The 13,336-nt window shown below is 41.0% G+C and overlaps 1 protein-coding gene across 1 annotated transcript; it reads right to left on the bottom strand.

Annotated features, from left to right (window-relative positions):
- Positions 1-275: 275 nt before the first annotated feature.
- On the bottom strand, positions 276-12,839 carry BLOC1S1 (biogenesis of lysosomal organelles complex 1 subunit 1). The gene is made up of 4 exons (XM_070934784.1): positions 12,510-12,839; positions 10,245-10,317; positions 1,759-1,891; positions 276-765 (listed from the first exon to the last, which is right to left on the bottom strand). Exons 1-4 carry the CDS (start codon positions 12,568-12,570, stop codon positions 655-657), a joined length of 378 nt encoding a protein of 125 aa, XP_070790885.1. The 5' UTR covers positions 12,571-12,839; the 3' UTR covers positions 276-654.
- Positions 12,840-13,336: the final 497 nt, after the last annotated feature.

Genomic DNA, 13,336 nt, shown 5'->3' with positions numbered 1-13,336 from the left:
GAGATTAGGACAAATTAAATCTGAGAAGGGTTCCTTTGTTTAAAGGCTTAAAAAACACCAGAGAAGGATTTGAAAACTAAAAGAGGATGAAGAGGCCAGGCTGGGTGACCTTATGAGAAAAAGCTCCAGCCACGTTGAAGTTCTCCATCTCCAACCCATTCCTCTGTCTGAGGAAGAGAAGGCAGCTTTCTGTCCTCCTTCACCATTTGCCAAGATGGGGTTAAGCAGCTGATAGAACCAACACCCCGTCCAATGACTCACACCAACACTTGTAATGTAATTAAGCCACCTGCTTTTATTTCATTCTTTCTAACTTCATAGCACAGACTTATCCAGCTTGCATGGAAAAAGCATGGCTTCTTTTCCTTTCCTTGTGGGTATGTGCACTTCCATGCCAGTCTGTTTCATGATTCCTCCCAGCTAGAGGCTGCCCATGGATACTCAGACAAAGCAAAAGGCCCAATGGTACCTCTTATGCCATCTAAATGGGCCAGGGAGTGGGGTGGGGGGGAAAAGCTTACTCAATGCTGCAGAAGAACAGTCACTGAACTAGAGGAAGAGGTTGCAGGCAAGTACTCTGCCATGACATGCCTTCAGTTGGCAACATAGCATGAGAGATGCAATTCTGGTAACCAAAAGAATCTGGCATCTGGATCAGGAAGTGGAAGGCTGCAGCTGCCCTTTGTAAACATATTCCAGAGCGGTGGCAATGGTCCGCATGTCCATCTCGATACTCCGTGCCCAGTTCTCCACATCACCAATTTCCTGCCCAGAGAGAAAAATCAAGATCAAACCCCTGTTCTTTGGCTTCACAAATCCATGCATGCCTGGACCTAATTTTCTAGAGCATCCTTCTGCTCTGACACTGAAATAATTTTAGATGAATTCAAGGATAATGTACAGAAAACAATTTACCATTTTAACAGAAGACCTTTGTTAGCCCTTATCTCTTTCACTAAATACACTACAAGGCTCAAACAGTCTTTCATTTCTTTGTCTACTAAACTCTATCTATCTATCTATCTATCTATCTATCTATCTATCTATCTATCATCTATCTATTTATCCATCCATCCATTCATCCATCCATCCATCCATCCATCCATCCATCCATCCATCCATCCATCCATCCTCTCCCTCCCTGCCATCTAGGATGAAGAATGTAGAAATACAAATTCCACAAATGCACATAGACCACTTTTGTCCTTTTTTACAGAATCAGTATCTTGAAAAACCTACGACCAGTAGATGGCGCTCTCCCATTACGCCCAGGATTAATCACAGCTTGACAAAACAACAAATAACATTTGAGAGATCAAGTTAACACTGTTTTGGTAGCGAGTTGCTGACAGTAAACTTTAAATAAAAATGTAGCTACACCTGCTCTTCTCAGATGTCCCAGGTTGCTGATCCATGCCCAGTATGCCACAGTAGAACCAGAGGGCATACAAGGGTCAAAAGTGCAATTTTAAATGGGCATGTTGCATCAGATTTTTGAAACAGAAATTATAACATAATTCATAGTAAAGAAGTTGTAAATGAAGTGCCAGAAGGGAGACCGTCTTGTTGAGATGCTTGCTATTCCTTCTGGAATTGCCTCTTCTTTTGTATCTGTGAACTGATGGTTCTGTATATGCTGAACCCAGCTGTGATTCCCTCTATTCCCACCCACCAAGCCCAGCCCAGTCCTTTAAGGCTGACCTAGGAGAGGCTGTGTAATATATGAACCACTGCCCTTCATGCAGGAACTGTGCTCACCTTCAGAGCTTGATTGAAGTTTTCTACCATGCTGATCCACTGGCCCGTTTGCTTGGCAAACTGAGCAGCTTGGATCTGCAGTGTCTTCACCTCGTGGTCCAGCTTCCTTTGGTTCACGTAAGCCTGGGCCACCCTGGGAATGAGAGACTCAGTCATTCTTTAAGACAACAAGGGAGAATCAGAACAGGCTTCCTTTCTCTAAGCCCTCCACCGCTCTATTTTCTGTTCAAACTTTTCTCCATACTAAGTAGCTTCCCAGCTCAGAACAAGCTAATCCCAGGGGCAAAGGCAGGCGCTGGGAGCTTGTAGACCGATAAATTCCCAAGGATATACTAGATTAAGTATATAAGCAACATCTGGCAATCGTTATATGTACAAGGAGCATCTGGATCCATTTGTGAATAAGGCAAAGTCAGGTGAAAGATTCAGCATGGTGAGGAAGCTGAGCCACTTTGAATTGAAGAAATTGCCCAAAGAAGGGCAGATATAACAATAGCATTTACGACTTATATACCGCTTCACAGTGCTTTGCAGTCCTCTCTAAGCAGTTTACAGAGTCAGCCTATTGCCCCCAACAATCTGGGTCCTCATTTTACCCACCTTGGAAGGATGGAAGGCTGAGTCAACCTTGAGCCTGGTGAGATTTGAACTGCCAAATTGGGAATAAGGGATATAAGGGAAGGGCAAAATAATAAAGAGGTTGTGATGAAGAGGAAAAACAAACCAACCTGCAAACAGCCAGGGTGTTTCTAAAACTGCCTGCCACATTAATGACGTATAGAAATAAAGCCATTCTGAGAATTCCTTTCACTGCGTATTTTTAGGAAGCAAATTTTCCAGATTGAATAAAAAAAGTCCAGAAAACTATGATATCCTTCCTGTATAAATTATAGCTTCTGATAACGCATAGTCTCAGACCTTACCCAGCATGAGGTAAGTGACTTGTTCTGTTATGACTCAATAAATGAACAGGAATACTTTTCCTGCTTCACTGAAAGATGATCATTCTCAACTAATATGGGTCTCTCTGGCAGGTGGAGAGTTAAGAGATAGAGAAAGCAGAACACACCAAGGCAGCACTTTCAAAGTGGAGAGATGCTACTTTGTAAACTTTACTTGTGGAATTAAAAACTCTTGAGGCTTTCTCCAATTTTTTTGTCAGCTTCCCAGGAGGAATGTAAGGTATACAGAGCATATGATTTACTCTAAAATCTTCAGTCGCGTAAGCTGATGTGAAAGATGTTTCAAAGACCAAACATTTGTTCTGGCGGCTACTGTGACTTGTTATACAATGACATTATGTTTAAAAGGTGAAGTGCTAGGCTAAGACTTGCTTTGCACCGTTGGATGAATGAGGGTCTTAAATGGCTGAAAGTGATTATCTGAGAAAGTTTTCCTGTTATTGCCAGAGGCTCATCTTGTGGAAATTCAGGGTCAAACTTTTTCTGTAACCATCCCAGTTCTCTGGAAAATATTCTCCATTGAATTGAGGCATCTACCCTTCCCAGACCTTTTTAAATAGGCTTGTAATTGCTTTTCAACTCTCTTATTTTTAATTCTACTGAGGATCTAAAGCACCAAGAGACCTCAATGATCAGAGAAATATAAGGTAATCTGGATTGTTTAATTGAACTAGGTCAATTAAAGCTCTTTAACAAACTATGGGCTTCTAATGCAATCCCTTCTTTAATCAACTGAGTATTTATATGGGTGTTTGATGCTTAATCTATTATACCATTTAAGAACAAGCCCCATATTCCTATTATCACCTACTGCATTTTTAATGAACTATGCAACCAATTAAACATTTAACTGAATTCTGTAACAATTGTGTTATATTAAGTGAATAGATGAATGTTTTATAAGTGGTATATTTTCAGAAAATATCTTTTAATGTTAAGCTGATAAATTCTCTTTTTCTAACTTGAGGTACGGTAATTGAGTTAATTATCAAACATTCATATATCTGACATAAAATATACAATAAATCTGGGGAAGAAACAGCAATATTCTGATATTGGTAGCAATCGGACATTTGTTAGACCAAATGAAATGGTTTTTAACACTCAGCTGCAGGGGAAGGACAGGTATCTGTTTGAGCCCTCCTTTCATTTGCTTTTCATTGCATCTGGTACCAATTTAAATCTTTGCTCCACTGATTTTTGTCCACTGAAGTCAGCGGCCCACTAAATGGGAATGGATTGGAAAACACAAAATACGTATTGAAATAACTTGTGGGACTGATACAAGACAATATTTGTAGTTCAGGGTTGAACTGTGGGATCCTTGGTACTCTCTGAGCTTGGTTGTTTTTTAGAGACCCATGATGGCAAACCTATGGCATGCGTGCCAGAGGTGGCACGCAGCACCCTCTCTGATGGCACATCAGCCGTCGCCCCAGTTCACTTCTGCTGTGCATGCACAAGGGGGCAGGGGGCATGTGGGGGGGCATGCGGGGGGAGCGTGCATGTGCATATGGGGGGCAGGGCACCTGAAGGGGGCATGCACATGTGCAGGGGCTGGCGCGCATACGGGGCCGCACACGCATGCGGGGGGATGGGGTGTGTGCAGGGGAGCCACGCATGTATGCATAGCGGGTCACGTGCGCAGGGGCCGCACACGCATTGCATCTTGGGGGTTCGGGCACGCACACGCTTTGGCCACTTGGTCCGGAAAAGGTTAGGCATCACTGTTATAGACGTTACATTACCCAACTTAATAACCTCATCAGTGTGAAAAGAAAGTGGGGTTTGCTCTCTGTTTATATACTACTGGTTTGCACTGTCAGTGTTGGTTGGAGTTGGTAGTTCCTTGATGAGGCTGTGGTTTACTGTTAGCTTGTTTGTCTGAGTTGGTAGTTATAATTTATGGAATTATACCTTATTTGGTTGATTTTCTAATGAAAAATAGCCATCTAATAATTTTATATACTAATCCATGTTTTGTATATGTGCCGTCCCTCCCATGTGTGAGGCAACTGCTTTATTGCATTTCCATCCCATCACACCCTCTTTAAAGGCCCTGAAAGCACTTCAGAATGGATTATTTGTTGAAAAAAGCCATGCCTGGAATTCATTAAAAATTATTTTTGTGGCTATAGAAATTAAAACATGATAGTGTTGTAGCATGTTTAAGGGGAAGAAAAGTGTTGCCCTGCATAAAAAATAAAAAAAAGTTGTCTTGATGTTTATAGACGCAAGCCTACGCAAAAAATAACTTATAACTGCCTCCATGAGGAAAGGGATTACGAATACAATATTAATCTTAGGGGGATGCTTTTAAAGCTAAGATAATGTCATTTGAGCTTTTTAGGAACGGGAGGAAATTACTTTCTCATGACACTGCAACACTGAGTACCAGATAGACAAATAGTTCTTTAAATATACTGGATCAATTAATGATGGCTTGGACTAACTGGATTTTGTGAAATAAACAGGAGAGATAAACTAGAGATATTTTAAGACTGAGAAATGGTGAAGTTTTCAGTGCATTCTTCCACAAAATAATCCAAAACAAAACAGTAATGCTTCTGTTGCATTGTCTTCAATTCAGAGCCTTGGTGGCGCAGCAGACTAAAGCACTGTTAAGTAACACCAACTGCCTGCAATTACTGCAAGTTCAAATCTCACCAGGCTCAAGGTTGACTCAGCCTTCCATCCTTTCGAGGTAGGTAAAATGAGGACCCGGTTTGTGGGGGCAATAAGCTGACTTTGTATAAAAAAGAACACCGCTTGCGGGGGGCCGAAAGCCCTACTAAGCAGGTATATACAAAAGTATGAAGGCTATTGCTTAATGCATTGTTAAGCCGCCCTGAGTCTCCGGAAAAGGGCGGCATATAAATCGAACCAATAAATAAATAAATAAATTCTTGATAACTTCATGTAGACATATAGTTTTCTTGGCATCAGTATAAAAAGAAGTCTATTATTCATGAGTAATAATGAAAACATCTGTAGACAATTGATGAGCAGGGCATATCTAGAACTAGTAGTCAGGATGAGTAAAAGGTGGAGACCAAACGGCAGAGAATTATTGGTAGTGTGTGAGAGAAGGGATGATCCTTCTCTTCTTGATTCCAAGGAGATGGAAATGAATTGGATAACGTTAGTAAATTGGGTCAAGAAGACTCTGAACCTTTATATGAAATATGGCAATAGCACTTAGACTTATATACCGCTTCACAATGCTTTACAGCCCTCTCTAAGCAGTTTACAGTCAGCCTATTGCCCCCAACAATCTGGGTCTTCATTTTACCCACCTTGGAAGGATGGAAGGCTGAGTTTAGTGAGATTTGAACTGCCAAATAGCAGTCAGCCGGCAGTCAGCAGAAGTAGCTTGCAGTACTGCACTCTAACCACTGTGCCACCTTGGCTCATAAATATATATTACAGTTCACTGTATACAGTGGGAAAAGGAACCGCAGGCTTGCCAGGATATCCACCATACCTCAAGTGAATCCCCTCTTAGAACGGACCTTGGGGAAGATATGAAAGAGATGTGAAACAGGGACTTGGACAAGAAATTATACAGTCCAGACATTGAAGCAAGCATAAGAAAGAATCTCAAAATAATCCTGCTTTGATTTTGTTTCATATTAAGATGGAATAGAAAGAAATCTAGACAGGCTTTCATGATTTTGAAATTTTTGAATACTGAATGGATGGGAAAGAGGAATATGAACTAGAATGCATTCTGGGCTATCTCAAACCAGAGAAGTCACGGGAGAGGGAGAGAAATGACCATATTACACACTTTGCACAACAGTTCCATCTGATATTCCTGTACAAGTTCTGTCCTTGTGACCTGCTGTTGCTATTAATAGAGAATGAGCCAGAGGATGAAGGAGACTCCTTGTTGTTTCCCAGGGTAAGCTGTCCCGTACTATTTGCGGGAACGGGAACGGGAAGAGGAGTGGGGGAATTTTACAGCTGACTCTTCGGTGACTTGTCCACTGACCTTGGTAAGATGCCAGGCCCATCTTCAGATGAGGAAGGAGGGATTCTTATCTCCCAGACATAACAACCTGTCTGGCTCATCTTAGCAATAGCACTTATATACTGCTTCATAGTGCTTTTACAGCCCTTTCTAAGCGGCTTACAGAGTCAGTCTATTGCCCCCAACAATCTGGGTCCTCATTTTACCCACCTCGGAAGGATGGAAGGCAGAGTCAACCTTAAGCCTGGTGAGATTCGATCTGCCAAATTGCAGGCAGCTTGCAGTCAGCAGAAGTAGCCTGCAGTACTGCACTCTAACCACTGCGCCACTGCGGCTCTTTTACAAGAGATCTTCCTACAAGGGAGGGGAGGACCATTCTGACAGGGGAGGTGAAGTAAAGGAATTCAGAACTGATCTTGAAGAAGGTACGAAGAGCCAGTTATGCAGGGACTTGGGACACGTAATACGCAGTTCAGCAACTGAAGCACAGGTGAGAAAGAAAGTCAAAATAACCCCGCTTTGATTTTCTCCAACATAAGGTGGGATAGAGAGAAATTTTGACTGGTTTTCAAGATTCTGTTATTGCGATCCACAATAATAAAGCAACATTCTTAGAATCCCTGCTGCTTATGTTTCTTGACCTGGCCTGTCTGGAAGGGCTGATACCTCTCTCCCTACTAACTTTAGCTAGTATTATAGTAAAATGAAAAATATGAAGCCATTGGAGAAGTCTATGGAGCTTAGTCATAGGGTAGACAAAGAAAGCCTGCATTCTACTCCATGTTTAAAGGTACTAATGAGGAAGAGAAACATGGGAAAACACCCAGGCTACAGCTACTCTTACATTCCATTATCAGGATCTCATATGTTTGTGTGGTAAAAAGTTATAACAACAAAAATAGTCATTGCAAATGGAATTAGATGCAGCATTTCTGGGGGGGGGGGACCTACAGAAGGCTTACTTAATCATTTGCTCCATTGTCCCAAGGAATTTCTAGGGATCTGTGGTCTGTTGAAAGCCTCTAGGGAAATGTAGCTTGAAGAATAAAATTATAATTCCCACTCTCATCCATTAACCACAAAACTAAATGGCGCCAGCAACTGTGGGAGCTTGTCAAGGACAGGAGTCATGTTATAAAATGTTGCAGCTTCTGCTTCCCAATGTAAATAAACATTTCAGACGAGACAGAGGGTGGTCTAGTTATAGTCCCATCTTCTTTCAAAATAACTGTTGCGTAAAAGGGTGAAGAGCGTGATACAGGCCACAAAGTGTTAACAGGAAATCACATCCTTCCAATTAGTATTTCAGACATTGCTGAAACATACAACTTTTGCCTTAGATCAGACTTGTGGACGGAATTGGTTGGCTGGGGAATTCTGGGAGTTGAAGTCCACAGGTCTTAAAAGTCGCCAAACTTGGACAACCCAGCCTTAGATGATCTTATGTCACATGAATATAGATTTTGCCATCATATTGAGGCTAAAAACCTAACTATTTATAACACCATTATTTAAAATCTATTGGAAGAGGATGAATAGTCATAAGTTGCATCAATTTGTATCTGAAATGGAGTATTCAAGTATGGTTTTTTTCCCCCTTCAAAGTGACCAAAAATGAATCATGGGTAAGACAGAAGAGATCAAGAAAAGCAATATTTATGCGATACTTAAACTATAGAAGTCGGTATTTTACATTGTAATGTTGTGACTTATTTATTTAATCAATTTATATGTGCGACTCTGGGCAGCTCACAACGCATTAAAACCAAGGAAAAAAATGTTATCAATGAAACGTAAGGTGCCAAAGCTAAAGTAACAAATCCAGTCCACATGGCTAAGACAACTGTGATGAAGTTCCTGGAGACAACTATCAAACAGACAGTTATAGAAAAGGACACCCATATAAATGGGAGGTTGTTTCCCATCTGCATTCTTCTGCATTGCCCCATGAATTCTACAAAGCTATTTTTGTTAACATGCAACAAATGGCGAGAATCAAATTAAGTATTTATTTATACAGGGCTGTGAAGTTTAAAGCTCATTACACTATTCAGGCATTCTCAGGAAAGTCCTATATTATTCTTGGAATTGGTGAGATAAAGCTGAGTGGCTCGTCATATGCATATGCTATGTTTATAGTCAAGGCAGGAAGACTGAACTGTTTTGTCCAGAGATTACATCCTTCACATTACTGGCTCTTGACTGTTTCCTTATAAGGGAACAATTCATGAACACAAAGGTGTCTAATAAGAGTGTCCTTTTCTGCACTCGATCTTCTGTAATTTGATTCTTCCCCTGCCCCAGAAATACAAGTGAGTTATTAATTAATTTTTCAGTAAGTCTGCCCAAGGCACATTCACTTTCTCTTGGTTAAGAACTTTGCTCCATGAATGCAAAGTGAAATGAAGAACTGATTTGTTTCCATAAAGTGCTTTCCAGCCTCAACAAACTTTTGCAGTAGCTAGAAGTGGCCTCTACTGATTGCAGCTTCCTAAAAAGTGAAGTAACCATTTGCTGTTAAATGTGAGAAGTTATCACTTCCTGAAGCAGTTTCAAAGAGCTGATTCACTCAAATACTCCCCAAAGCAAAGCATATTTTTGAAAGTTTGCGTAGAAACCTTATATTTTGGCGATACAAATTTCAAATAGGAGGCATGAGCCAGATGGCAAAATATTCAAATTCCCATTTGAGGAAGGGCACCATAGATAGATATATTAGAATATCAGTTTGATCTTAAACATGTCCATGCCATGTAATTTCATGGATATTTAGTTTCAATCACTCCCCACTTCTCAATACTACTCACCCCTGGTATTTGATGACATTTCCAGCAGGTAGCTGATTTATCTTTAAACATTTTTGCTAACTTCTCCGGTGGTATATGCCATCTATAAAACATTTTATATTGATTTTCCTTATATGCATATTATATATATCATCAAATACCAGGATCTTATTATCATATGTGGTGGACCTGTTCTGAAGAAAAAAGTTACTGGTACAAAATTAAAATCTGGTTGGAAGAAATGATACAGCAACGTATTGAATTTAAACCAGAGTTGTTCCTACTGGGTATCTTTCCAGAAAAAATTAGTAAGGAAAATGTATACTTGATTATATATGTAATAACAACTGCAAGAATTGTGTATGCTCAAAATTGGAAATCAGAGACAATACCTTTGGAAGAAGAAGTAATAAAAAAAAAATCTTAGATTGTGCAGAAATGAATAGATTAACCTTGATGATTAAGGATAAGGAAGAATCAGAATATTTTAAGACATGGAATCATTTTTATAGTTGGTTGGAAAAGAGATATAAATGACCGATATCATAACTATAAATGATGTATAAATGATGATCACAACATAACTTTAGCAATGAAATGTTAGAATGTTCTGGACGAAGATGAAGATAGAAGAAACTTATGGAAGATGGAGAAGAAGCCCAGAAGATAACACCGAGATGTCACAGGGAAGGGAGGATAGATGTATTAAATGTTTGTTTGTCTTAAAAAATAAAAAAAAATTACTGAAAAAAAAATATTACTCACCCCACATTTAGATGATCAACAAGGGCTTCTGTTAAACAAGTTGCTGCAGCAATAGCTTCTCGCCGCCGCCGTTCTAGAAAGAAAAGCAAATGTCTCTTCTATGATATCATTAAAGTCAACATGTCTGTGAAATGACTCTACATCACATTCTTGGCACAGTTTTCATGTTATGTCCTTCGTCTTACTGTACATTAAATTATCTGTTTGGAATATTAAGGTTCCTTGTTTAGTAGAGCATTGATTTTGTATAATATCCATCTCAATAATTTAAGACAGGCCTCAACCACGAACATGCCTCAGGAATTGTTTTTTAATGCCATGTCCCCATGATATTGTTTCTTTCCTCAGCTCGCATCTCAAACAATTCAAAGCCATTTTTAGTTGATCTAGCTGTAAACTAGTGGATTCTCACACAAATTTAATCAACCATATTATTGCTTATTTAATCAAGGCTTGGGATGGGCCCTACTGTTTACCATTTGAGAATGGTACAAGCATCTGTTCTGATCACACAGGCTTCTTATAAATATGAATTTGAAAGGGAGTAGCCTGTTTTTTAGTTTTTTTTCACGTGATTTATGACCATTTTCCACACTTACAACTTTGGTAATCCCCAGTCACATGATCATGCTTGACAACTGGTATGTATTTATGATGGCTATGGGGCCCAGGGTCATATGATATCCTTTTGCGACCTTCTGACAAGCAAAATCAATGGGGAAGCCAGAATCACTTAACAATTATGTTACTAATGACTGCAGTGATTCATTTATCAGCTGTGGCAAGAAAGGTCGGAATGTGGAACAAAACTCACTTAACAATTGTCTTGCTTAGCAAGAAAAATTTTGGCCTCAATTGTGGTCACACATCAAGGACTGTAGATGGAAGGTTGCTTTAAATTGGGAAAGAACCGATTTTTTAATTTTTATCCCACCTTTATTTTTCTTACAAACATTTGTTTATGTAACTGTTCGAAGTTACAATGGCACTGAAAAAAAGTGACTTATGACCATTTTTCACATACAACCACTGCAGCATCCCCATAAATCATGGGATTAAAATTTAGATGCTTGAAAGCTGGTATGTATTTATGATGGTTGCAGCGTCCTGGGATCATGTGGTCCCCTTTTGTGACCTTCTGATAAGCAAAGCCAATGGGGAAGCCAGATTCACTTAACAACCAGGTTACTAAATTATCAACCGCGGTGATTCACTTAACTGTGGCAAGGAAGGTCGTAAAATGGAGCAAAACTCACTTAACAAATATTCTCACTTGACAACAGACATTTTGGGGTCAATTGTGGTTGTAAGCCAAAGACCACCTATACAGGTACTCCTTGATTTACAACAGTTCACTTAATGACCATTCAAAGTTACAATGGCACTGAAAAAAGTGACTTACGACTATTTTTCACACTTATGACCGTTGCGATAGCCCTGTAAGTCACATGATTCACATTCCTATGGTTGACAAGTGACTCAAATTTATGATGGTCGCAGTGTCCCAGAGTCATGTGATCTCCTTTTGGGACCTTCTGACAAGCAAAGTCAGTGGGGAAACCCAGATTCCCTTAAAAAACCCTGTTACTAATTGAAGAACCGCAGTGATTCACTTAAACAACTGTGTGCTGAGAAAAGTCGTAAAATGGGGCAAAAATTCACGGAACGAATTCCTCACATAGCAACATACATTTGGGGCTCAATTATGGTTGTAAGTCCATAATTGACGTATGTATGTATGTATGTATGTATGTATGTATGTATGTATGTATGTATATGTATGTATGTATGTATTATTAAATTATTTATTTATTTATTAAATAAATAAAAAATATTGTTGTTTATTTATTAAATATGTACGCCTCCCTTCTCACTCTCCAGAGCGACCCTAGCCAGGCAGTATCAGGCTAGCTAGCCCATAGTTCACACCATACAAAACTATCCATCCTTGGGGTGGGGGGGGAAAAGGTTCTCCCAGGCGGGCGGTTCCAATGTAGTTTGAAGGCGTCGTGTCGTCAGAATTACAGCCGCAGCCACGCTCAAATGACACTTTCCGAAAAGCCGGGTTTTTTTTTATTATTATTACGCGCCAAGCCACTAAAGCCTCGTCTCGTTACCCCCCAACCCGGCCCTCCTCTCCCCGCAACCTTTCGCTCCCAGAAGAGCTGAAAGGCGGCGACTCCGCGGCGTTTTGCTGCGGAGAGGGTGGGGTGGGGGGGCGAATGGGGAGCCAGGCTTTTTCCCGAGGCTCCCGTGGCCGCTCACCTTGCAGCTCCTTCCGCTCGCTCTGCTTGGCCTGGTGCTCCCGCAGCAAGCGGGAGAGCATGGCCGTCCCGGGGAGAGAGCGAGAGAGCACCGAAGCGCCCAGTCTTCCCCTCGGCCTTCCTCCTCGTCAGATGACCCCGGCACTCACGTGTGAGCTGCTGGGCGGTGCTGGGAAAGCGCGGTGTCGGCGGGAGTCTCTGCTGCGGGAATCTTGCTCAGCTCTCTCCCTGTCCGATGGCTGGCTGCTAGGACGGAGGGGGTTCTTCGGGGAATGCTGCATCGGTGGCACGTCTGCCAGTCACGCCGGCGTTAGCAGCAAAGAATTTTCCCGCCTCTTTGAAGTGATTCTCATCGACTCTAGACACTGCCAGCTCTTCTCTCTTTCTCTTCCCCCTCTCTCTTTCTTCATTGCTTGCTTTCTTCCTTTCCTTTCTTCCTCCCTCCCCCTTTCCTCTCCCTCCTTTCCTTTCCTTCCTTCCCTCCCTCCCTCATCCAATGTAATGGCAAGAGTCAAGAGATCTTCAGTTTTGGCATTCATCTGCTTAGGCGACAAAAATGTATCTGAGGGCGTGTGCATGTGTTATTTTGTTTTCTTTTATTTTGTGTTTTGTTTTGTTTTTTGGGTGTGGGGGGAGTTTCAGTTAGAGTCCCTGGACCAGTACCTGCAATTTTCTTGGCAAGGTTTTCAGAGGTGGTTTGCCCTTGCTTGCTTTACCGAACTGAGAGAGAATGATTGGCCCAAGGCCACCCAGTTGGTTTTGTGCCTAAAGCAGGACTAGAACTCCCAAGTCTCCTGGTTACTAGCCTGTCTTAATCAGTGTGCCAAA

Source organism: Pituophis catenifer, unplaced genomic scaffold (assembly GCF_029215685.1).
Source record: "Pituophis catenifer annectens isolate HBS135680 unplaced genomic scaffold, rPitCat1.0.hap2 SCAF_2, whole genome shotgun sequence".
NCBI classification, from domain to species: domain Eukaryota; kingdom Metazoa; phylum Chordata; class Lepidosauria; order Squamata; family Colubridae; genus Pituophis; species Pituophis catenifer.
Note: the sequence above shows the minus strand (reverse complement) of the source record. Positions and strands in the feature narration are given on the sequence as shown.